Genomic DNA, 27,671 nt, shown 5'->3' on the forward strand with positions numbered 1-27,671 from the left:
TACACTATTTTTTGCCCATGATATGATACTTGTATTATTTGTTTTTCATTAATGTCATCTAAGATTTTTTCTGCTTCTTCTTATATTCTTTTGTGCACTATTATCTTTGCATTATCTCAAGTCTTGTGTGGGGCAAGTATACTGTCCAATCTTTTAAGATGAACTTAATTTCAATGAAGAATATTTCCATTGTGATTTGACTTTGTATGACCTAGGGGCTTCACGATTTATAATTTTACCTCTAAGACTCCATTTGCGAGTTATTTCGTCTTGAATCACCACATTTTGACCCTGCTTGAAAAAGTATGGTGGTAAAGTAGGAATATTTTTATCATGGTAGTTTTTTAATTGAATTCTTTCTTTAACGATCTCTCTAGATCTTTAACATGGTTTCTTATATTGATTTTGAAGTCTAGGTAAATTATCTCTTAGTTGTTGTCTATGTAGTAGTTCTGCTGAAGATAAACCACTTTTTTTTGGAGTATTGTGTAATATTAGAATAAATTTGAAAATTTCTTTGTTTGACATATGACACTTTTTTATTGTAAGTTTTACTAATTTCACAGTGCCTTCAGCTAAACCATTCGGTCGTGGGTAGTGTGGACTGATTAATTAGTTTCAGATAATGTCTGATTATTACTTCAGACATTATCTGAAACTAATTCTTCTAGGACATCATTTCAAGAAAATGATTCATTGCATGTTTGTATTGCATTTACCAAATTGGTATTTGAAAGCAGAAAAACTTCCAGCCACAAGCTATAACAATCAACAATATTTAAATTTTTTTATTAGTCCACTAATGCTTTTATTAGCTTGGTGAATCAAATCAGTTCCAACCTTTTGCCATGGTCGTGTTGGAACGTTATAAGCTAACAGTGGTTCTTTTGGCTTTGATGGAAGATATCTCAAATATGCTTTGCGTTTGGATTAACTCTTCTATTTGGTTGTTTAAACCTGGCCAGAAAACAGCTAGGCTTGCATGGCGTTTGCACATTTCCATTCCTAAGTGAACTTTGTGCAATTTCGAAAGTATAAATTTTCTCATGTTAACTGAGAGTATTATTCAGTTTCAAGGCATCAATAGTCGATTAATTTTAACTATTTTATCTTTAAAATTCTAATAAAGCTGGAGATTTGCTGGACAATTTTTTTTTTGAGTTCAGTCATTCAAAAACTATACTTTTCATTTTCTCCAATATAACAGTAGGATCTGTTGTTTCATTTTCGGTTAGACTTGATGGTTCAAAAATGTTTTAAGTTTCTGAAGGAAATGTAACATCAAAAAAGAAACACCACCTTTCTGCCGTTTTTTGTTAATAGGTTCCAAATATTAAACAAGATAATCAGTAAATGCTATAAAACTTTATTTTATATATTTATTTACATACTCGTAGTGCCATGTTGTGTTCATAATATATTCTCTGAATATATATTTTATATGCCAACCATATAAAATCACATAATATTCTTAATTAAAAAGTAAAAATGACACTGAACTATAAAAAGAATTTTGGAAATTAAAAGATGCAAATTTAAATCCAGTTGTTAAATGGAAAATAGTTAAAAAGACCAATGTTTATAACCCTACCACAAAATCCTGTAAATTATGCATAAATAAAAAGTATGAAATTCTATTCTTCAAAAATCTAAATCTGTTGAATAAAAAAAGTGAAATAACATCTAAATGCAGGCATCGAAACAAATTTCTTCTTACCCAATTAGACATAAGTGATTAACTACTTCTATTTTTTTTGTTTTGACGTCATAATTTATTCTATTGCTTTGTTTTTGCTTTTTTCTGTATTTTGTATTTTAATAAATATTTTAATAGATATGGCTGATGATTGCCAATAGGCATGAAACTTTAAGTTCCATCACAATGTTGTATTTTATCAAACAAAAGATAGAATTGCAGTGTCCTAATCGCAAGTTTTAAAACATGGACAATGTTCTTTTAGAAATTGTTTCGAGTAACACAGGTAGTGAACGGAAACTTTCGGCTTCGGCCGAAACTGAAACCGAAATTTCTGCCTCAACAATTTTTTTACTTTTACTGTTTCGGCCGAAATTTCGGTTTAAACCGCAACCGAAATGAACCGAAACTTTTAAAAGATTTTTTTTAAGTTTTAATATATAGTGGGATCATGACGGTTTCCTAATTGTAATCGTTTGTTAGTAAATCAATTTTTAATTATAACAATTGTAAAAATTTTAATTGAAATCACGTTACATAATAGTTTTAAGTTACTCTTCTTAAATCATTCTTAAAATGAATTAACATTTAAGTAAAGCAACCCAAACCAATAGCTTCATCAAAATTTTCTCAGTGCTAAATTTTACAATTGAAAACAATCGATAAAAAACTGGTTTATGGTATCATTTTACCGTGACAGTTAGTGATTTCAAATACGGAGCTTGCAATTTGAAAATATCTCGTGGATCGCACAATCCAAAACTTCAATCACTTAGCGGATTCATCACATTTAAGAAGTGGTTTACTCTAAAAAATATCCTAACTGAAAAAGCAATACAACTACCGGCAGTCCTATAAATCTTAAAAATTGATTTAAACTTTAAAGAAGGTCTAAAGTTTCTTGTGCTACCGTGGCGCAGTGGTCAGAGCGCTTTCCTTATAAGCAGGAGATCCAGGCTCGAAACGAGCTTCGGATATATTTTTGCGTCACGGTAATGAAGGAGGCGTGAACTTCCTGGGTAAATGCGCTTCCGCGGTGCTCTGTGACAAAACCTATAGGTCTTCTTTGGGCACCTAAATAACAAAAAAAAAAAAAAAGGTTTATAGATTTATATTAGAAAATAACACTAAAAGCAAAGTTTGGTTCAGCAAAAGTAGCAAAGAGATTCCTTAGACCTCCACCAACATCTGCCGAAGTTAAAAGGTTGTTTTTAACTGCTGGAGAAATTCTTTCAAATGAAAGAAACAGACTTTTGCCAGAAAACATGAAATAAAATGTATTTCGCAGAGAAAATACTTCAATTATTACCTTTAATTATTAAAATGTCTCGACATATTATAGTTTTTATCAAACTATGTTACATGGTGATTGCTTTGATATATGTAAAATAGTTTTTTGCTTTAAAATAGTTTTTTGTTTGCTTTAATTCGGCGATCATAAAAGGTTCAGGGATTTTAAACATTCATTTTCAAATTTCGGCCGAAATTTCGGTTTCGGTTTCGGCTACGGCTTTACTGAACCGAAATTTCGGTACTTTCGGTTTCGGCTTAAATTTCGGTTTCGGTCGATCACTAAACACAGGTAATACAATCAATCATGCAATTCAAAATTTTTTAGAGTATTTCAAAGTTCCAGACCAAGTATTTGGTTGCTGTTCATAATACAGCAGCTGGGAAATGGGTAGGAAGCAGAGTGCACTTGTCAACAATGTTGACAAATTTCAGAAATCTTCATAGTGACTATTATGCTAGCACCACATTCATGTGGTGTTAGCCACAATTATGATAACACAAATGAAGTACATATTAAACATATATTACATATTTACAAGGTAATAACCAGAAATAAGATCAAGTGACCAAAAAAAGCCTTTTACTCAAACTTCAAGAAGCAATGGGAAACTTTTGTTTTGTTTTTATCTACTTCTGGTGCTTATTCTTGTTTTAAAAAGTTTGTTGAGAATACTCTAATGGTTCTAAAATTTATTAGTTCTACTTATAAGAGAAAACCTGTTTTTCCTCAAGAAGATTACAGGTATCTTTTAGAAAACTTAGCTTATAGTTTGAAAATTTACACTGACAAACTAAAAATCTTTAGAATTAACAATGAGATATTGATTTAGGCACAAAAAAAGTTTAAAACATGACAGCTGACAACTTTATTTCAGCATCTTTATATGTATATATATATATGTATATGCATTATATATACACCCACACACACACACACACACACATATATATATACATATATATATATATATATATATATACTACTGTGATCAAAAAGTAAGGTGAATTTTTAATTTAAACTTCCTGCCTTATTCGAATCGTCCAATCTTTTTTATTTTTAAGTTGGTAGGAATGTCATTAACATTTGCGCCAAATTACATGTCAAACTCATAATTATTTTTTTTTGTTTACGCTTGTTTCTGAAGTACCAAAAGTGCATTCGGCGATTTTCACGATGTCTAATTTTGTTGAGCAAAGAAGTGCTATTAAATTTTGTTTGCGGAATGATATTTCTGCTGCTAAAACGTATCGAATGTTGCAAAAGGCCTTCGGTGAAAAGACTATGTCTCAAAAAAATGTTTACAAGTGGTACAAAGACTTCAAAGAAGGCCGAGAATGTGTTGATGACTTGGAACGCTCCGGACGACCATCGACTTCGATTGATGATCGCCACATCAACAAAATCAAAGAATTGGTGCTTGCAAATCGTCGGTTAACCATTCGAGACCTTGTTGACATGGTTAGAATATCATTTGGGTCGGTGCAAGCAATTTTGAAGGATCATTTGGGCCTCAGAAGACTCAAATCACGTTTGGTGCCGAAATTTCTCAATTTCTTTGAAAAAGAGCGTCGCGTTAAAACGTGTGAAGCAATGCTTTCTGACTATCAAAACGTCTACAAACAAATTATTACTGGCGATGAGACTTGGGTCTACGCATACGACCCTGAAACAACCGACCAATTAAGTGAATACCGTTAAAAAGGCGAGCCGAGACCGAAGCAACCACGTCAAAGTCGCTCAAAAATCAAGGTCATGTTGACTGTTTTCTTTGATTATTGTGGTGTCGTGCACTACGAATTCCTTCCAACTGGCCAAACTGTCAACAAGGAATATTATTTAAGCGTTATGCGACGTTTGCGTGAAGCTATTCGCAAAAAGAGACCGGAATTATGGGCCAATAACTCTTGGATTTTGCACCACGATAATGCGCCTTCGCACACAGCACTGGTTCTTTGTGAGTTTTTCGCCAAAAACTCTACTCATGTTGCTCCACAACCACCATATTCGCCCGACTTAGCACCGTGTGACTTCTGGCTGTTCCCAAAGCTCAAGAGACCACTCCGGGGAAATCGTTTTGAGTCCATTGAAGAGATCCAACGTGAATCGGCACGCGCATTGAAGGCTATCCCTGCCGAGGACTTTTCGGCATGCTTCGAAGACTGGAAAAAACGTTGGCAAAAGTGCATTGGGGCCGGGGGGGATTATTTTGAGGGGGCCGATACAGATTTGGAAGAATAAATAAAGATTTTTCATTTTATAAAAAAATTCACCTTACTTTTTGATCACAGTAGTATATATATATATATATATATATATATATATATATATATATATATATATATATATATATATATTAACAAAGAAAAAACAACTTTTTCTATGGTACTTTAAGTTTCATGCCTATACATCAATCATTACTAAAAATTAAAAAATACTGTGTAGTGGGATCTTAATGTCACTAAAAGACATAATTGATAGCAACCAATGAGAAGAAAAAAAAAAGATTAGCTAATCACCAGTGTCAAAAACAGATGACAGGAATTTATTCTTGTGCCTGCATTTTGAATAACAAATTCCTACTATCTTTTTTATATGCATATATATGTGTATCGCTCTATTTAAAATATTTTTTTAATATTGAGCACTCTTTTCAGGTTATGGGTTTTGTTTTATTATTATAATACAGAACAGCCTTAAATATCAATTTATGTATATGTATATATATATATATATATATATATATATATATATATATATATATATATATATATATATATATATATATATATATATATCTGTGTGTATATAAACAAGCCAAAATATTTACTAAATGGCTTAATTTTATTTCAACTCAATATACAAACATTGTTAATTAAAATTTAATTGCTTTTTTGAAAAGGCTTTTGTGCAAAAGTTTAGAAACAGTATTGTACCCACAATTAAATTAAGTTTTTGTAAATAAAATTTAAGGCCAAAGTATTTGTGAAATTTAATAATTCACTTACTTTGAGATATTTCCCAAGCAGTGAAGTATAGCTAACTGCGAAAATATTAAAACTTTTAGAATTCAATTACTTAGTGATATTTTAAAAGTATGGGAAAGGCTAAGGATATTTCAAATGAAATAAAGAAATTATCTATAAAAGCTGTGGGATGAAAAATGACTTACAGAAATATTTCTGTTTTTTAAAAACATTATTGTCATACAACATTAAACTTAACATATTTGCAAAAACCAAAAAATTAAGATCAAATTAAAAAAAAAAAAAAAAATAAACTCAAAAAATTATTTAACTTATTACTCATTTTTTTAGATTTATTGCTTCTTAATCTAACATACTATTAAAAATTTAAGTATATTCGATTTTTTTTATTAAATAGATTTTTAAGTTAATGTTTTCATTCAGTTTTTTTGTTCAAGTGTTTTGCAATAAAATAAAACAAGAGAAAAATAGTTGGTTTGATAAGACAAAATATGTTTTCATGTGTATAAGTCCAAGTTTATAGTTAAACTTCAGGTTGTTTTTTTTAAATATATATATTTTTTAATATTTCATAATTTAGTTTTTATTTTACTTGTTTAATGTTTACAATAACATTTTACTATTTTAAGAAGTAAAAGATCATGATGCCTTTTGCAAAGTTTAAAAAATATTTAACTATTAAAAATGATGATGAAAATTTTTTTCCTCAGTTGCATCTTGGTTGCAAATTTGATATTGTTACCCAGTGGGCTCAAGACATGCTTTAGGGGCACAAGACATGCTTTATGGGCACAAGACATGCATTTATAAAATATATTAATATGTTTTAATGTGTTTTAAATGTTTTAAATAAATCTTGTGCCTGCTTGGTGCTGTGCTAGACCTTTTTTTTTAAAAAAAAAAATCATCTTTGCTTCTAACAAACTGCAAACAACCACTATTAGAGTTGGAAGTTACAGGAAGAGAATGAAAGATTGTAGAGCAAGATAACGATTGACAGACAACTTAAAAGATTGCAAATTATATGAATCAGGAAAGGAAACATGAAGGAAGCAAATTCCAAAGAACTGATGTTTGAGGAAAAAAACTAGAGAAATAAGAGTTTTTGTAGCACTTAGGAGCAGTCACAGAAAAAGGATGAGACTTAATTGAATGACTATGAGAATGAATTTTAGTAAATGACACAAGAGACGCTAGCTCTTGAGAGCAGTGCCCATAATATTTGTAGAAAAGAGAAAGAGAAGCAATGTTACAATGATGTGATAATGGTAGGAGGTTGGCTGCAAGAGCAGGTCCAACTATGTTTATAATGCGTTTTTGCACCTTGTCTAAAAGAGAAAGGGCATTATTAGAAGATCCTCCCCAGATATGGCAACAGTATTCCATACAAGGACAAATTTGAGATTTATAGAGATAAAGAATAGATTCTGGAGTAAGAAAGTGTCGAGCTCGATAAAGAGATGCAACCTTAGCAGATGCTAATTTTGCAATGGATTTGATATACGGTTTCCAAGAAAGATTGGAAGTAAAAGTTAATCTTAAAAGATGAAGGGTAGATGACTCATCAAGTACATTACTATTCATAAATATAGGAAGATCTAAATTATTGTGATAATGATTGACCACTGTGAGCCCTATGCTGCAGCAGAAGTGAGATCCTTTTCAAGCTCAAATGCCCCCTCCAAGCAATCAGAGAGTGTTGGTTTCTTATCACGACAAGAGTAAATGGTAGTTTCATCAGCAAACAATGCCACCTTAGATGTGAGAGTATCTAAAAGGTCGTTAATGTAAATTAAAAAAAGTATGGGCAAAGGGTTACCTCTCCACCTCTTTTTAATGCTCGATAAAACCTATCGATTATTACTGTTAGCAGATCAGCTGTAGAACGAGAAGATGGAAATCTACATTGATGATCAGAGAGTAAGTTATCAGATTTAAGATAAGAGATTAAATGATTGTTAAATAATGACTCAAAAACCTTCCTTATGATAGAAAGAAGACTAATGGGATGGTAGTTAGATGAGTCAGATTGCTCTCCAGAATTTTTGAAAATAGGGATAACAGATGCTGCTTTCCTGCAGGCTGGAAAACAAGACTCTGATAAGCACTATGTTAAATAGTTTTGAAAGTTAGACGACAGCTCCGGAGAACACTTTTGCAAGACTATAATACATATGTTGTTGCAGGAAATCACTTTTGATACAGAAGCTGAAGGAATACAAATGTCAAGCAATTAATCAACCTGTTTGTCTACTATATCAGGAAGAATGCAATTAGTGGAATTGAGAGATGATATTGATGAAAAGTTCTTACCAAACAATTTAGGTGAGGTGATCAAATCTAAACCATACAAAAGAGGTGAAATAACAGATTTTCCCTTATTATTGATACTGTAAATAATTCTCCAGAAGTCACAAGAAGTTAATATTTGAGATGAAATACAAGATTTTGTGACCTGAGAAAAGTGGGCTGTGGCATTAGACAAAACTTTTTTTAAATGGTTTTTAGCCATAGTAAGCAAACATCTGTGATCTGGAGAATTGTTTTGCTGATAGATATGGAAGTAATGGTTTTGATTAGAAATTACAGCAGCACAATGTGAGGAAAACCATGGAGAAGAGTGAGGCTAGACTTGAAAATGTCGAGAGGGAATAAAAGATTCCATGCCAGTCTGAATCCAAGAAGTTATGTAAGAAGCACATTTGTCAGGAGGAAGACAAAAGATTTCTACCTAAGGACCATCACAAAGAAGTCAGCTTTAAGGTAGTTGCAAGAGGAACATGATATGGGCTTCTGATGAAGAAAAAGAATGAGATAACAGTTTTAGAGAGATAAAACTGTGATCAGAAGCACCTAAGGGTGAATGTAGAGATACAGAACACTGACTAGGATCAGAATTAAGACATAAGTTGAGTAGAGGAGGTAATTGATTCAGGTTGTCTGGAAAGCGAGTTGGAAAGTTAACTATTTGAGTTAGAGATTGAGAAGAGGGCAAAAGTTGTTGGCCTTAACGTCTGCAGAGTCACTGACACTAGACTCAAGCCATTAAATTTCAAAAAGTGACATTATTAAACTGGAATAATTACAATTAAAGTTATGCAAAACAGATTTAGATATTAATTTTTTAAATAATTGAAAAAAGTTTGGAGTTTCGCCAAAGTTTATTTGTTTTAATTCACAGGGTGTTTCTAAATTGGATACTCGTCTTAAGGAAAAGATTACTCTGAAGTGCAATAGTAAAATGTAACAAGGGGAAACAGCAATTTAGTAATGAGGTTATTTTAAATGAAGCTAATTGTAAAGTTCACTGTTCTACTGTTGAACGGTTTATTTTGATAAAAGCTTCAAAAAATAACATCAAAATAGAAAAAGAAAAATTTTGAAAATTTAAAAATTTAACCCTTTAATGCTTCGAATATTACTAAGTTTCTTTCTTCATTTAAGCTTTCAGAAAATGAATGAGACATTTTTATTCTACGAAAACATCTTATAAGAACATATATATATTCTTCATTCAAACTCATAAACTGATATCTTCAGAATGATTTTAAAAATAGTAACAACTGCAGTCAACTGCTGAACTTTCTTATCTTGCTTATTTCTATATATATAAATATCACCCAATGTAAAAATTCAGAAATTGTTTTATTAAAGCCAGATAAAGAAAACAGCGTGGTAATTTTAGATAAAAAATTTATGACAATGGTCTCTACAAAATCATTAATGATCTATCCAAATTTAAATTACTTAAAAAAGATTTCATTATTGCTAGAGAAATACAACTTCTTAACTTTTCTAAGGAAACTCAAGAAAAAAGGTTTCTTTGTTGAATCCAACTATAATAAAATATATTCTTCAGGCTCTCATCCAGCCCGCATTTATGGTCTTTCAAAATTACAGAAGATGATTTTTTTAATGATAATAAGTTTCAGACCTATTGCATCATCCATTAGTACTTATAATTATCAATTAGCTAAAGTTCTGAGAGAACTACTATCTCCACTAATACCTTCAGAATTCTGCACTAAATTTTCTTTCACTTTTGCTAAACTCAACTCAACTGTTAATGTTACCCCTATATGGGGTAAAGTTGACAGAAGTATGTTTTATGCTATAAATATTAAAGTTACATCATGAGGGGTAACATTATCATTGGAATTTTGACAAACAAAATAGAGAAAACATTTTTAATATATATTATATATTAGCACCAACCAAAATTTTTGTTTTAAAAGTATGCAGCATTAAAAAGTTGTAAAATTGCAATGAAAATGCAATGTTATTATTTTTTGAAATATATCAATTAGCTTCAGTTCCGATAGTGTCTACTTAAATTTAAAAAAAAGTATGTTAATTAATGATTAAAAATTTTTCTCTAAGAATTGTCTATTAAGCTTTACATAACATTAATGACTCGATTTTTGATTATGATAAAATCTTGCAGTGCTGTAACTTTTTGTTGGACTTCGTTACAAATTTTTTAGTGTTTAGTTTAATTTCAGAAACAACAAGATAATTTTTTACATCTTCAGGTTTTAATGTTATGTTCTTACCAATACTATGCAACATTGTTAAGTGTGGAATTTAACTTTTTACAAGTGTCAGTTTTTAGATCAATTGACATTTGATGTATTGGTACATTTTTTTCCTTCTTAGAATTACTCTTTTAATTTAGGGTTTGCTTTGTTTGATTCCATTTTATGCAATTGTGAAAGATTCATCAGATGTAAGACATTCCACCAACTTTTGCTCAATTCTTGGCCAATTGGGTGGCTTGAGCATTCCTGTCAATGTTACCCCAAAACTAAAATATAGTTTAAAAAAAAAAATGCTACAAAAAAATCTTAAATGCTTATTATTTAGAAGCAACATCATAAAAAAACATATAAAATGATATTATAGTATGGTTTTACTGTTCTTTGGATTAAGGCTTTTCAGTAACAAAAAAAACTAAAAATGAGTTAATTGATGCCCTCTGTATTGCGTTGTTATTTAAACTTTTATGTGGATAAAAATAGTTATATTTGTTCATTTAACATCTGACTTCAACATCTATTAAACTAATTTAAACAATAATCAACGAGCGACTGCTAAAAACATTAATCTAATACATGTCAATATTACCCATATATCAAGTAACCCGGTGTTACCTTACCAATATTCCACTAGAAAAAAAAATAGATATTGCCATCAAAATTATTATAATAGTAGTTATATAGAATAGCGTATATAAATAGCACATATATATAAATAGTAAAGTTAATCTTAAAATTAGTTAAAGTGATTTTGAAAAACATTTCAATTTTGCAACATCTCAAATTCATTTTCTTTTCAAAGGACAAGTTTATGACCAAACTGATGGTGTTGCTATGGGTTCTCCCTAAGTACCTGTTCTTACTAATCTTTTTATGGAAAATTTTGAAGATAAATTGTTTAAATCATATAAAGGATGAAAGCCAACTTTTTACGTTAAAAAAACCTTATGCAGGTGGCATTTTTGCTGCTTTTCCAACCAAAAAATTATGCCAATTTATTCTTGGAGTATATCAATAATAAACATAGTTCTATTACTTTTACAATGGAAAAAGAAGTTAAATCAAGAATATCTTTTCTGGACTCTAAATAAAAAAAGCAATTGCACAATTACCACTGTTTTTCATAAGAAAACTTTCTCAGGACTTTACAAAAACTTTTTCAGTTTTACTTCATCTTTATACAAAGTAAGTTTGGTTAAATGTTTAATCGATAGAGCTTATAAAATAAACAACGCTAGTTTCGGTATTAGTCATGATATTATTGATCTTTTTAAAGTTCTCAAACATAACTTGTACCCGCCTTGGTTGATTGAGACAATCCATAGCTCTTTATAAACAATGTTGATATTTCATTGCATTCAGAAAACCTACAAAATGATCAATATTTTAAACCTTCCTTATATTGGAAAAATATCTGATTTGACCTAAGAAAAATTAAACACAATCATTAAAAGGTATTGTAAATCGGTCACAGTAAGATAGGCTTTCACTTTTCGGCAAAAGATCCCCTTCCTATAGCTTTTAAATTATTTGTTCTTTATAAAGTTGAATACACAAGCTGTAAATCCAGTTATATTGGCAAAACTACTCACCATTTAAAAACATGAATAATCAAACATTATTAAAGGGATAAAAACTTACACACTTATATTTTCATTTTCATTATATTTTTAGTTCATTCAAATGAAAGCTGCTTTAATAGTTTTAATCATGCTAGTTTTTCAGTTATGGGCTCGACCTCTAACAAATTTGTATTAGAACTCAAAGAAAGCATGTGCATAGAGTAGCAAAAACCCACTTTAAATAAACAAAAAAATATATATATATATATATAAATATATATATATATATATATATATATATATATATATATATATATATATATATATATATATATATATATATATATAAATTAGTAAAAATTCACTTATCAAACTTTTTTTAATTTTACACTAAAAATTTTAAAATTATCGGGTTTCTAATACATATAGAAATATTTCTCCTAAAGTTTTCCATAAGTGTTACTTTATATTTGCTGCTCTTGGAAACCAAAGACCAAAAATGAAAAATTATTTTGTTATTTTTAAAAAATAATTTTTTCATTTTTTAAAAAAGTTATTTTTATAGTTATTTAACTGTTTTTTTTTCTAATTGCTTTGAATAAATTTGAACAAAAAAATGCTGAGTTTTTTCTTAAGTAACAATTGTCATTATTCTTTACTAAACTTTTTTTTTTATTATTTTGTTACATCAATAAAAAAAAAAAATATTTATTTAATAAAGAAGATAATAAAAATACACAGAAATTCATTTACAATATAGTAAATTCAAGAATAGGTAAAAAGCTATGGGATACTGAGGGATACCAATATTTTATTCTTTTTTAGTTTTTTATTTTGTTAAATGTGATAAAACTTAAGTCTAAAAATAATTTTATAAAAAATGACAATATGACTTAAGTAAAAATAAAGAAAAATAAAAGCACAATAAGGAATAAATTCCAAATAATTTTAAAATGGTATAAAAAAAGTTATAGGTTTCTGATAATATTGTAGTTAAGGAAAATATTTTCTTGTTTTGAAGAATTGTCAAAGTATTATATAATATTTGCTTTAGTATGTATTCCATTCTTTGGATGGAAATCACATTGCACTACTATATGGGGTCGTCCAGTTGGTTGTGTGACATGGGATTATTGTAAGTGGACTGCTCCTAATCTTGTATGCATTGCAGCTTGCGAAATAAATAAAGGCTTGGCTAAATTTGCAGCTTGGGCTGAAAAGTTAGGAATAAAGGTAATATATGATTTAAAAATATTAGTCTCTTCTTATATTGTTCTATATTTTGCTAAATGTATTTGGGATATTATATCGCTAATAAATGTATTATTTTTATTAATATTATCATTATAATTATATATATATATATATATATATATATATATATATATATATATATATATATATATATATATATATATTTTAGGGTGACACTTATATAGAAAAAAAAATTTTAATTGCTCTTTTATAAATGGTTTCTTTGTTATGGTTTTATATGGACTAGAAACACGTCTATTTATAATTCTTGGTGATATTTTTTATATGGATTAAAAGCTACCTTTACATAAAATGTACATTTATTTTTAAAGGTTTTTTTTCCAAATTATCATTCTAAGCCACTAATTCAACTGCTATTGAAAAAAATTAGCATTGATTTCATAGATTTAGTTGGGCATAAAATGTCACTAATGACACCATACCAAAGTAGCCATTAGTTTGAACTTTAGCATATAAACTTACTGAGAGTTTGGCTTGAAAGGAAGCAGTATTTATATATTAAAAGTTGTACCCCAATGCTTCATATCTTCACAAAAAACTTGTTTAGATTTCAATCTTCAATCTCTTTTGAATGATCTACTGAATAACCATAAGTCCACTTCCTTAAGCCATCTGCACATGTCATAAACCACCTGAAGTTTGTATGTAAAAAAATTCATTTAAATCTTGATATAAATTTGGATCACTGAATATTGGCTGACAACACATGAAATTCCCTGGAACATGTTCATACACTTTCAAGAATGCCATTTAACTCCTGCCACATATTAGGTCTTTTGATGGTACCACTATAATGCAAATCATTTTTTTATCACATAAGTCAAATTTTTTGTGTTAACATTGATGTTTTTAAAATCAATAGCTACAGAACTTGTACCACACTCAATCAAATGCTTTGTTGATGCATTAACAGCTAATTTCAGTGAGCTAGATAATGAAGTTGACATGTCAGGTCATGTGAGAAGAAGTCTGTTGTAAGTTATTATATCATCTGTTCTCTTAAGAAATAAGAATCCAGTTGCTGCAACTTTGAGCAATATAAATGCTGATCATCTATCTACATCACCTCTCAAATTTATTTTAATGAATCATTCTTTCTTGTATTTTATTTTACAAATGCTCACTCCAAAATTTATATTGTTTATATAATGTGTAATTCTTTAGACTTTTTGCCTTGTGTAAAAACAACCTTCTGTTTGTTTGACTCATGAACAGTTTAACATAAACTGAGTGTGACTGTTTGTGCATTAGAAATGCACAAACTGTCAAAAGCCTCTGAAGTGCTTACATATCTTGTATTCAAATGTTATATAATTTCAACTCTCTGGATTGCATAACCTTCTTTTTTGATGTAACTTTCATGACTGTGCAATCGTGATCTTTGTACACCTACTTATAAAGATACTTAAATGCTTGAATAATAAAACATTACATTAAAAATCTCTACATTGGTATGGCAATTATATTTCTTAAAGAAATAAGGATTATATGGAATAATTAATTTGTTGTCAATATCTTGCTTCTAGCTTCCAGCTGTAGCTTTTTTCCCCTGTTTCTTCTAAGATTGGGACATCCATTAATTTAATAACATTTCTTTTTAGACCAAGTTTTGGAAAGTTTTTTAAGCATCTACTATGTTCATATTAAACACCTCAAATGTGCTATCATATACAAATATCAATATCTTAAAGCCCTTTATCTTCCTCAGGATCTAATTTAAGCAATATATGTGAGTGTGTAAGATCTCTTTTCTCAAATTCAATACCAAATCTCCATAGTATTACTTATCCAAATATTTGCTTTTTATCAAATCATCTGTCAGTTCTTGATGTTTTAAATCAAAGATTCACGCAACTAAATCAGCTCTACCACTTGCGACTTCACATAAGCCAAGATTTTTCACAATTTCTTTCCATTCAGGATTTGCTAATGGATTCAGTAATGTGTTGGCAAGTCCATCTTGCAAAATTTCATGCATATTTCTTAGACCACCTGAGTAATTTGACAGTAATAATATACTTCTTCCTCAAATCATACTTTCATAATCTGCGATATTTTCAACATAATGCTGTAAATCATCAAAACATTCTGATTGAAGTTTTTTTTGATTGTATAATACCAATCAGATCATTTGATTCTTTTCTTCAGGTATTTGTTAATTATGTTCCTGAAACAATCTTTTTTCCATGCCACATTGGATTATAAACTATAAACTCAATTCTTTCAAATAGATAAATTTTCACTAGCTGTGTAATTGTTACCCTTCTGTTGCTTCATTCTGCTGTATTGTTACTATGTTCTGCTGTTTTATTGCTTCGTTCTGCTGTTTTGTTGCTTTAGTTCTGTACTAAGAGCACAAAGTTTGAGTTTTAGGTTTTCATGATGCTGACATACGCAAACACTTTGTGTACCAGAAGACCCTGCCAAAACACACCATTTAGGCCTTAAACTAGCAAATGTGGAGAAACCAACCCTTATTTTTGGGTATTTTAGTTTGAACACAGCATAAAGTTCCTTTAAGTTGCATAGAATTAAAATTTTTTGTTTATGTGACTTTCCTACATCAGTACTAACACTAATATAGTCTTTCATGCCGGAAAGTAAACAAGAATTTTCTTCATTTTCATAAAACTCTTTTATTGTTTTACTAACATCAGGTGTCAACTTCTTTGGTTTGTTGTTTTCCAATATTCGATCTCCAAGTATGCCTTTTTCATCCTTTAGTTTCACTTTTAAGTGAACAGAATTTATTAGGGTAATTCCATGTCAAATGACCCTGGTCATGCCACCATGCATCTCAGATTTTTCTGATCTTTATACAGTTGAGATTGCCTAGTAAAAAAAAGAATTCTTTGAAAGTTTCAGCCTCTGGCTCCAAGAAGATCCTGAAATATGACCATTTTACTTTTAGCAGGTATTGGCCAGGCCCCTCTTATCCCCTAAGAATTGCAACGTTTATTTTAAGGTTTCAAGTACAACTTTAAAAATATGTGATTTTTTTACTTAAAGATTTGTAACTGGCTATTTTTGGGGGTGAAGAATCCAATGAAATGATCAGAAGTGTAAAAAATTAATATTAAGTAACTGTAACTATCAATCTAATTAATTTTTATATACCTGTTTTTAATGCTCAAGAAACCCATGCCTACTTGATAATATCAAGTTATATATATATATATTACACATTCTATATTCATCGATCTTTCAAAAAATATAAGGATTTTGACCTGCAAGTATATGGATTTCCATATATGGAAAACGGGGCACTTTTTTATAGTGCCAATAAATGTGTATGTGAAAGTTGTTTTCAAGGCCTTAAGACATTAGGGGAGGGGGCTGGGGCAAGTGCCCCACTTTTTTGTAGTGGAATCTTCTGATAGATTTTTCACTAACTTTCAGTCCAACTGGAGCTCTGCAACTTTCAGCATTTGTATAGTCCTGATGAACACGTGTTAAAATTGTTTCAAGAGTCCATGGCCCACAGCACTGGGGCAATTCCCAACTTATTTTTTCAAATATATATTTTTTTTTTTTTGCATTTTCAATAAAGTAAAGTTAACTTTGAAAATATTGTCTTCAAAAATTTTTTTGGTTTGTACTTGTTCCGTTTTATTTAATTATTTACAAAATAAAATACAAAAAAATAAAGTGTCAAGATTGTGTTGAGATTTGTTTAGATGCATCAACAATCAAAGTATACATATGTCCAGTTGTTGTTACAGGTGCATTAATGATACAAAATATGTTGGTAACTCGAACCCAACACTCATCCTCTTTACATGGCCAAAAAAAAAGGACTGTGAGGATGCATAAATGTTACCATAACATCTTGCTCAATATTAAAGTTTCATTTATCATACCAATTCAATGAAACGTATCATATTTGCACTAAATAAATTCACCAAATTTCAATGCATTGATGTTAATTTGCTGATTAGGTTGAATATTTTAAATACTAGAAAAATTAAACATGTTTGTTATATTAAAACATTCACTTAAAGCTAATAGTATCTATAAATTCTCACTTAAATTGATGATAGCCCCTAGTTCAAAGAATTGCTCACTTAGCTGAAAACGTTTTTTCAAAGTGGTGGGCAATTCTGTCAGCTTTTCTTTTTCAATCTTGAAAAAATAATCCCTTCAATTATTATTGCAATTCAATATCTGGTCATTTGTGGGGCTTTGTAGACTTGCATTTGCAGTTAATTGTTTTACAGTGCCACCAATACCATCACATGGTGACTTACCATGACTTGTTGCAAAAAAAAAGTCCACTCTGCATCAATTCAAAGTCGTCTCTATGGAGACAGATAAGGTTTCTGGGGTTTTATACTGTGCAGCACAACCATCTAAAAATAAAGAATTTTGAAATATTAGGATGATTTTCTTTTATATAGTTAACTATTAGTGTCTGAACTTCATACACATAACTACCTCTAAATTGCTATGAATTTTAATATTATTAATTTAGACTTCTAATATTATTAATTATATTTTGTTGATTCTATTTTCTATTTATTTGGTTTTTCTTTTTGATTATTATCTGGTTTGATCTTTTACAACCTATTTTAGTTCTCTGGTCATTTAAGTTAACTGGTATCACTAATACCTTAAAAAAAATTAGGTACTATTTGGTATTAATTAGATAAAATTAGATAAAATTAGATGAACTGGATTTTTGGTAACATAATATCTTTCAGTAACTTTTTTTTCATTACTTAATTGAACTTTTTTTTATTGTAATAAAACAGTTTTTATATTAATATAATAATTTTATATAAATATATATAAATATATAATTTTATATATTTAATAATTGTAATATATATATAATTTTATATAAATATATATATAAATTTTATATAGATATCATAATTTTAATTTATTTTTATAATTACTTAACTTGATGAGTATTTACAAAATTAAATAAATACGCGGCAATAAAATTTTTTTATGGTATGTTGCATATAAATAACGTCCAAAATCACCCCTAAAAGCTAGTTTTCACCCCTAAAATCACCCCTAAAAGCTAAATTATTATCATTAAAAGCATATTAAAAATAGTAATTTTCTTATAATAGTTATTTTCTTATGATATATACAGAAAAAAAAATTAAATGTATTTTGTACTATCATGATTTTCTTAAAGAACAATTACAACAAAAATATTTTTATTATATTTCAGGCTACCTGAATGTTTAAATATTTATACTTTTATCATTTCATTTTTTTTGTGTGGAAATTTTGCAATAGTTTGAAAAACATACCATGATTTTCTAATCTCTCTACTCCAGTTAGAAATTTTTGATGACTGGTATTTCTCATTAAAAATATATTAAATATGAGTTGTAGAAATATAATATTACTCTTGAAATACTTGCAAGCAGTTTATTTCATAAAACTAACTACATAAAATCAACAAGTTTCCATCTTCCGTGTGTTACTTCCATGGGTGACCATACATGAACTGCATTTAAATGATTGCTGTGACTCTATGATACATAGTGCAATTTTGTAACTTTCTGGAAATCTTTTTCCAAAAAAATAAATACTGCAAAAACTATTTTGTAAGCGATTTACTTTATTTTTTGATAACTATAAATAAATTGTTGATAATGTGTCAGGTTTTTTTGTATTATAAAATTGAACTTTTTTTTCTTTCTAAAAAGTTTACTTCCATTAAAGTGGTTTGTTTACTTTATGTGAAAGTCAATTGTTATGTCAACTTAACAGTCATAGAATAAACAACACTCATCAAACAACACAAAATAAAAGATAAAATAATTAAAAGTTAATTGAATTTGCTAATAAAAATAATTTATTTTAAAATGTTTAATTTTATTTCTTTAATAAATACTTAATAAATTAGGAGAGCTTTAGTAAGCACACTGTGTTTTTATTATTGATTGCCTTTGAAAAAAAAAAATTTTAACTCTGCTAATAAAAGTACTTTTGAGGCAGTTTCATATTTTGTTTAGATTTTGCAAGGTTTAGCAGACATTGGTGGTCTTTTCTTGAAGGCTGCTTCAGGATTAACAGAAATTGGAAAAGGCATTATTAAAATGGCTGAAGGTGTTCTTAATTTAGCAAAAGCTACAACAAATGGTAAGTGAATCAAAATTATACCAATATGATGTTTAATATATTATTTACTAATAATGTATAAATATATATATATATATATATATATATATATATATATATATATATATATATATATATATATATATGTATATATATATATATATATGTATATATATATATATATATATGCACATATATATATATATACATATATATATACATATATATATATATATATATATATATATATATATATATACATATACATATACATATATATATATATATATATATATATATATATATATATATATATATACATATATATATATATGTTTACATATATATATATATATACATATATATATATATATACATATATATATATATATATATGTATGTATGTATGTGTATATATATATATATATATATATATATACATACATACATGTATGTTTGTATGTATATATATATATATATATATATATATATATATATATATATATATATATATATATATATATATATATATATATATATATATATACATATATATTTATATTTATATAATATTTAGTCATGTAATTTTGAAGATGAAATTATTAGTTTTATGAATATACTGTTTATGCAAAGTTGTAGGAATGGTTTTGTTGCTACTCTGATCTAAGTAAAACCATTCTAAATTGATTTCTTAGACTGGGTTAGCCCAGTTAGACTGTTGGTTTATTTTTATTAGTTTGTTTTTATTTTTATGGTTTGGCTTATTTTTATTTTTATCTCAAGTTAAAATATTTATTGCATCAATTTTAGCTAATCTTTGATTGGGACACAGTCATTAGTTTTCTATGTGCAATTGTAGCTCATATTCCTGTCTCTACTCTGTGTGACATGTAACTCTGGTGACATTTTCACAATGTATTTAATAGATTGAACATGAATAGGAAAGTTTTATAACGGGTGATGCGGAAGTTATCAGACAAAATTAAAACGTCAATAACTTATTTATAAATAAAAAAACAAATTACTATTATATTTTTTTTAAATAAAGCATTTATCTTTTAATAAAAGTATATTATTTTTTATATGAAAAAACACCACCATCTGCAATTGATCTCAATTTTGTTCTGACGTCTTTCATATGCGACTGTAAAAAGCTTAAATCAATTTCTTGTAGTTTTAGTTTAATGCGATCAATCAAAACTTGCTCTGTTAAAGCTTGCCAATCTCCCTCGTAAACCTTCTGTGCCAAATGTCCCCAAAAATTTTCAATTGGTCGTGCTTGAGGCACATTTGGGGGATTGGATTCTTTATCAACATAATAGACATATTGGTCCATCCAATTTAGAGAATCTTTAGAATAATGAGAACTTGCTAAATCTGGCCAAAATAAATAGTTAAAGTCTCCATGATACTTGTGAATAAATGGAAGAAGTCGTTTTTCTAAACACTCATTAATATAGACTGATGAATTGATCGCTACAGCCTTGGAAGTGCGAAACAATGGCTCGGACATACCACTGTCAGATATGACTATCCACATTAATAATTTTTTTGGAAATTTCTTTTTTCCTATAAAATGAACACTTTCTGGGCATGTCTTTTTGTTGTTTGTGTAGTATCCAGAATTTGCAGGCATGTTGTCCCCTGCAAAACAAAAGTATTTTTCGTCATTGATGACTAGAAGCGATTTTGTGTTATATAGTTGGTTAACTAGTTTCCTGCTTCTTTTCTTTGCCTTTATTTGTTGTTCTATAGAGTATTTTGGAGTCTTTTCACGTTTTCTATATTTAATATTCATTTTTTTTTAACTGACGACCAATTGTCGATTGATTTACACCGAATTTAATACCTATTTTTCTCTGACTGACCTCTTTTTGATTGTTGACAAGTCTCGTTAATTCAGCTTTCTTTTCTCTAGTCCAGGATGTCGGACAACCAGGGTGCTTTCTATCAGAAAACGATTGAACAGTTTCAAGTCTTTTTAGGTTATCATACATTGTACTTCGAGCAAATCTTTCCTTTTCAAAATGATTTACGTTTTTTTTTTTTTTTTTTTCATATTAGGTTTATTTACAAAAAACATTTTTAGTCACTTTCGAAAAGATTCTCGTTCAGCTGCATTTAACCTCATTGTGTTTCAAATAATAAAGTTTATGTTTATAGAACGTTAATGCCTACGCATAAAACCACAAAAACTAATTATTATGCTCAAATAATGAAATTAGGATTTGTCCGATAACTTCCGCATCACCTGTTACAATCATTTGGTTGTTAGTAAACTGTATCATGTTTTGCTTTATCAAACAATAAAAAATAACTAATTCATTGATCTTTTCTGTTTCCTAATTGATTAAATCTATCAGAATTTTTTCATGAGTATTTATTATTGATATTCTTCCTTTCTTACATTTTCTGGAACCTTCATGTTTTTTGTTTTTGTTTTTTCTAAATCATAGATTTTCAGCACTGCAGATCTTCTTTCTTCTTCATCTACAGAGCATTGTCTAAAGAATACATTTCTCAGTGCATTCAAAATAAGGAAACATAGTAATAGAATATCCTTGACAAACTTGTTTTTAAACAAGGCTTGCTGTATAAGACTGTGATATGGATTCTAAATCCAGCTATTTTTATTCTAAAAATGCTTTTTTTACCATAAATGTAATACAATTTTAATAGTAAACTTTTTAACAAAACTAAACATGTAACTTTGTATTTCGTAATTGCTTATTAAGCTAAGTGTATTACTTTTGTCTTAACCAGCGTAACAGATGAACTTTGCTAGCAATTTCAAGTTGCAGATATCTTTGTTTTCTAATTTATGCTTAGAGTACCAGATATAAATTGTTACTTTTTTACAAGTTTTCCAATGTTTTATGAGAATTTTTTTTTCAGTTTAAGTTTTTCTATTCAAAGTTAACTTTATTGTTATATTACTATTATATTAAATATTATATTATATAATTACTTTTAGACATTAAAGGTCTGAGAGGCAACTTATTGGTGTGTAAAGCACAAATAATGCAAATTAGTTTTGGATCCAAGTTTCTTATCTTGAAATTAAATAAATAAAAATAGAATGTCCAAATAATTGTTCAGCAATGTCTTCAGTTGTTCAGTTAGTTCTTGTACTTATTTCTATTATTTACAAAGTGAAATAAATATTTTGCACAAGACAAAAGAAACTTTAATGATTTTCTCAAATTTCTATTTTGGTAAGATATATCATAATTGCCATATCCAACTGTTTTTAAGAAATCTACCATTGATCACTTTTTTATTGTCTTCCTCTCTAATTTCATTGTTATAGTTCTCTTTTCCAGCTTCTATTTCTCTTCTGTCACTTTCGCTTTAATCTCTTAACTTCTTTATGATTCAGGTTTGTTCCAGGACCATAATCTTCAAATCTGCATCCTTTACTGCTTTCAATATTGCTTTCAATATTGCTTTCAATATTGCTTTCAATATTGCTTTCAATATTGCTTTCAATATTGCTTTCAATATTGCTTTAAATATTGCTTTCAATATTGCTTTCAATATTGCTTTCAATATTGTAGTGCTTAATTATGCAGTTGTTCTGTTATACCAAATTTTAATGCTGACAAATTGATGCAATTTAAATTTAGCTTATTAAGCTCTTTTCAGTTTGTACTTTTTGTATATTTTTTGATAAATATTGCCATTTTAATAATTGAAATTCAGATTTTTATGTATCAGTGATTAAAATATGATTATTTTGATTTCATTTTTGATATACTAGAGTTAGAACTAGAGTTAAATTTTTTTTTTCTGTTCTGCAAAAAATTCCTACTTATCTTTTTTATTAAAAAAGAGTGGCCTTTACCCCACCCCACTCCACCCCTCACTCCCCACCCCTCCTTCTTTTTATTAGATCTTGAATTGATTTTGATTATTCTCACCACCACCTTCTACCCATCATTTTTTTTCCAGCCCCCTTGTATGAAACACACTAGAGTAAGAAGTAAAATTAGCAAAATTTTGTGAACACAGTATATTCATGATAAATTGTTAAGCTCAGAATTTCCCAAACTTAACATAAAATGTAAAGGGATGTTATCCAAAGTTTTAAAATTGCAATTTATGAATTGCAACATTTAAATTTTAAACATTTATTTGTAAAATTTTTATAGCTGTCTTCAATATTGCTAAGAGTTTAACAGAGCTAAAAATTGATAGTATTTGTGTGAATGCTAAATTCGACCCAGAAACCAAAACTTGTGTTGGATATTCTTTAAAAGGATCTTATGTTGGAATGGAGTTTAGTTTTTCTGGTAAATAAAAAGAATTTTTTTAAACATTAGTGCGAATAAAAACTTTTTTGTTTTATTTTTCCTAAAAAATTAAACATTTTTCAATGTTGTTAATAAGTTTGCATTTCTTTTTTTGTTATTGTTGAATCAAAAAAATAACTTTGTAAATTCTGCATGTAACTATAATAAATTCCTTATGCATAATTATAATAATTTACTCATGGGTAATTAAAATAAATTGCCCTTATTTTTTAGGATCACTCTGTATAGACTTGGCTACCTTTAGGACATTGGGTTCTAAATCAGCTAAAACTGCAGAACCTCAGATTGAGAAGTTGGATGAAAGTGCTGCAAGTATAGATGCCAATTCGAAAGAAGTGGAACGAGCTTGTAATGAGGTCAAAAATTTCTAAAATATTTTTTTTGTGTGTTTGTTTTATGTAAAATAACAGGTTAAAACATATATATATGTATATATATATATATATATATATATATATATATATATATATATATATATATATATATATATATATATATATATACATATATATATATATATATATATTTATATATGTATATATATCAGTTTAATTACCAAATATAATTCAATATAATTTTGATATTTATAGTTGTCCAAAAATGCGTCAAAACTTGAAAGTGATGTAAAATCTAAAACATCTGATAAAATAGAGAAGCGATCACATGTTCCAACAGAAGATGAACTGCGTATCCACAAATTGATTTATGATCCTTTGCCACTAGTTAACCTGAGAAGTGAAGAAACAGTCAATGCTATGAAAAGTGCTGTGCCATGGGAATATCTTGGTATTGAAGACATTGGCACTAAGGATGCAGTTGTGCGTTTCATAAACAATGCTTCTTCTCGCCATCAAATTCCCAATGAAGGTATAACATATAAGTTATAAGTTTAATGTTGAGATAAGCAAAAAATGATGTAATCAGCAACAAATCCGGGGAAATATTACAAAAAATGGATACCCATAATTATAAGAATATAATTTTTTTTTAATCTTTTCTGTTTCTGCTTGTTTCTTAATAAGGAAGTGTTTTCTGTTTTTTAAGTCATTAAATACTATTAACATCTCAAAGAACTTTATATTTAATCAAGTTTTCCTAAATTTTAAGTAGAAAAATTTGTAATGTAAAATGACACATCAATAGTTTTTCATTGAAAAAATTAAATTGATACATTACATCACTTTACATTACTTTGTAACTGATTTGACTAAAAGCTTCTTTGGGTGATTATTTTTTCAATTTCTTGTTAAATAACTCTTATTGTGTGCCAACCATAATCCTAGGCCAAAACAATTTCCAACTGCTTAAAAAATAGATTGACAAATAAAATAGGAATTTAAAACTTTTGAATATTGGTTAAATTAGTTGTTTAGTTAACAGGGATATTATCTTTACTTTAAATAAGTTGTTGAGAAAAACCTCAGTTATAAGATGTTTTGCTTTCTTTTATCTAGAGTCTCATGACTTTTGTCATCAACACCAAAATGTTCTTTCAAGATATAGCACAATAGCAGATGGATTCTCTTCAGCTATCAAACATGTAAACGAAGCTAAAAAAGGCTATATAAATCAAAAAAGATCATATTTGAATCAAATTGACCATTTGAACTTTTTAATTCGTTCAGGGCGTAAGTGAAATATTTAATGAAGACATTTTTAATGTTGACCTAAAATCACATTTGAAACCATTTCTTCACAATTTCTTTTAGCATTAAATAACATGACCTTAAGTGAACAGCAAGATATTACGTACTGGAGGGACTACGCTGACAACCGTGAGTATATAAAGTGTTCATAAAAAAAAATTTAGTTTAATTTGTGTAATTTTTTTTTTTTAGCATGATACTGTTTTAATTTTTTTGGACACATTTACATTTTAAAAGTTTTATTAAAAATCTGTGGTAGTTTAATTTAATATCAATTACTTAGCACAATTTCTGAATCTAAAACAGATTGTTATTTTTGTATAATAATGAAAATGCTTTAGAGGCTAATAAACATCTATCAATCTCATATAACCACTTTAGATATCAAAAGCTACTTAGATAAAGCCGCGAGTGTATTTCATGGCAAAAAACGTGATAGCATTAATAATGTTCGTCAGACAATTAATGATGTGATTGTAAGTGAGCGAGGCGTAAAGTTACCTGAATATATCAATTACTTGCACTCTCTAGCAGTTAAAGCTGATAAAAAATCTCAAGTCAACACCAAGCCGTATAATGATTATTCTCTTTCTTGGCATCATATAAAAGAGGTTAGTATGTTTTTTTTTTGTTATTTAAAATGCATTCATTTGATGATAAACTTATCATTATTTAATAAATTTTTAAAAATTTTATTATTAGCTAATCGCTTTTAAAACAAATAAGAGTTGTGCTTTTTGGGCATAGCTCAAGTCTGCTTTGCTTTAAATGTGAAACTATTTAACATCTATTGCAAACTAAACAACCATTAAATAATTATACGTATTTTGCCTTTATACATTTAATATCTTATAACTTTCTGCATTCTTTCAGTCTTATATGTATGATTTTTTAAACAAAGAAATTTTCAATTTCAAGTCGGATAGTCAAAAAAAGCAACGATTTCTGAAAACTTTATTTTAATTTATTTTAAAACTTAAATGGATATCATGGTGTAAGCGAGCACATACAAGCAAGTAGTAAAAGATTTTCTTACTTATTGTGTTCGTCCGTTTTTGTTTGTCCAAACAATTTCAACATCTAATTAAATTGTCCAACAAAATTTAAAAAAGAAAAAACGCATTTATTTTTCTATTTAACAAATCTGTGACCAATATAATACAATTATAATAATACAGTTAAAAACAAGATGATTAGTTACTTAAATTTACTATTGATTATAAAAATTGTTTTTTATTATTCAGATTGCCATTGGATAATGGACGTTGCTAGGTTACTAAGGAGATATGTTTTGCATTTTATTTGCAGAAATTATTGTACTTGATTTTTTCTACTTTTTATAATGCTAATTATGCATTATTTTAAAACAGCATTTTGTAGCGAAGCCAAACCTAGCAACTACAAATATCTAGTAAACACAAATCTTTCGAACATGGTACTTTTAATTGCTATTCTGGTGACTAAAGTAAATTTTTACTTTAGTCACCAGAATAGCAAATTTTTTTTTATATTTATGCATTTATTTGCATTTAACTTAATTCGAGTACCGAGAGGTACATCTTCAATGAACAACAATTTAAAGTGTATTTAGTGTATATCATGCTTGTGCTTTCCAATATCTCCTGGGTTGTTATGTTTAAGATGAGTTTTTATTTATTTTTTAGATTCTTTTAAATGTTGCGAGTGATGAGCTGCTACCAACGCCAGAGATAGCTAAGCAAATTGATAAAGTTCAAAAGATGTTATCGTCTATGAAAAGATCAAGAATTCCTTGCGCGGCATAGTTTTCATTTTTACATAAGTAAAAACTATATGTGAATATAAATTTATCTTTATATATATATATATATATATATATATATATATATATATATATATATATATATATATAATATTTGCTGGCAATGCATTATTGAAGAATAATTTATATTAGTGTATGAATGAAAGTCTTTTTTTAATTTTTATCCAATTATATCAAGCTTTATTTCATATCACGTCTAATATTTTTACCTAAATATTTACCATAACTACTAAAAAAAAAACCTACATATAATAAAAATACCTCCAGTCTGAAATAAAATAAGTTCATCAGCAAGACAACACAAAAATTATTTTTGATAAGGAAGTCAACAAAAGGTTATAATAAAAAGAAAAATAACAACTTAAATAAGTCATTTCATTTTTTATTAATAACCTGATATTAATATTATATTAATATAAGTCAATCGTTTAGTAAAAGAATTTTTGTTTAAAAATTGTTTTTTATTCAAATAATTAATTCT

The 27,671-nt window shown here is 27.9% G+C and overlaps 1 protein-coding gene across 1 annotated transcript in view; it reads left to right on the top strand.

Moving 5' to 3' along the window:
* Nucleotides 1-27,330, top strand: part of LOC136092363 (uncharacterized) — a 122,596-nt gene extending 95,266 nt beyond the window's left edge. Inside the window, exons 21-29 of the mRNA XM_065820429.1 lie at nucleotides 13,126-13,304; nucleotides 19,325-19,451; nucleotides 23,582-23,722; nucleotides 23,957-24,099; nucleotides 24,334-24,610; nucleotides 25,198-25,371; nucleotides 25,453-25,518; nucleotides 25,771-26,000; nucleotides 27,054-27,330. Coding sequence (XP_065676501.1) covers nucleotides 13,126-13,304; nucleotides 19,325-19,451; nucleotides 23,582-23,722; nucleotides 23,957-24,099; nucleotides 24,334-24,610; nucleotides 25,198-25,371; nucleotides 25,453-25,518; nucleotides 25,771-26,000; nucleotides 27,054-27,173 — 1,457 coding nt within the window. The 3' untranslated portion in view covers nucleotides 27,174-27,330. The remainder of the gene's footprint in view (nucleotides 1-13,125; nucleotides 13,305-19,324; nucleotides 19,452-23,581; nucleotides 23,723-23,956; nucleotides 24,100-24,333; nucleotides 24,611-25,197; nucleotides 25,372-25,452; nucleotides 25,519-25,770; nucleotides 26,001-27,053) is intronic.
* The last annotated feature ends 341 nt before the right edge of the window (nucleotides 27,331-27,671 follow it).

Source organism: Hydra vulgaris, chromosome 15, assembly GCF_038396675.1.
Source record: "Hydra vulgaris chromosome 15, alternate assembly HydraT2T_AEP".
NCBI lineage: Eukaryota > Metazoa > Cnidaria > Hydrozoa > Anthoathecata > Hydridae > Hydra > Hydra vulgaris.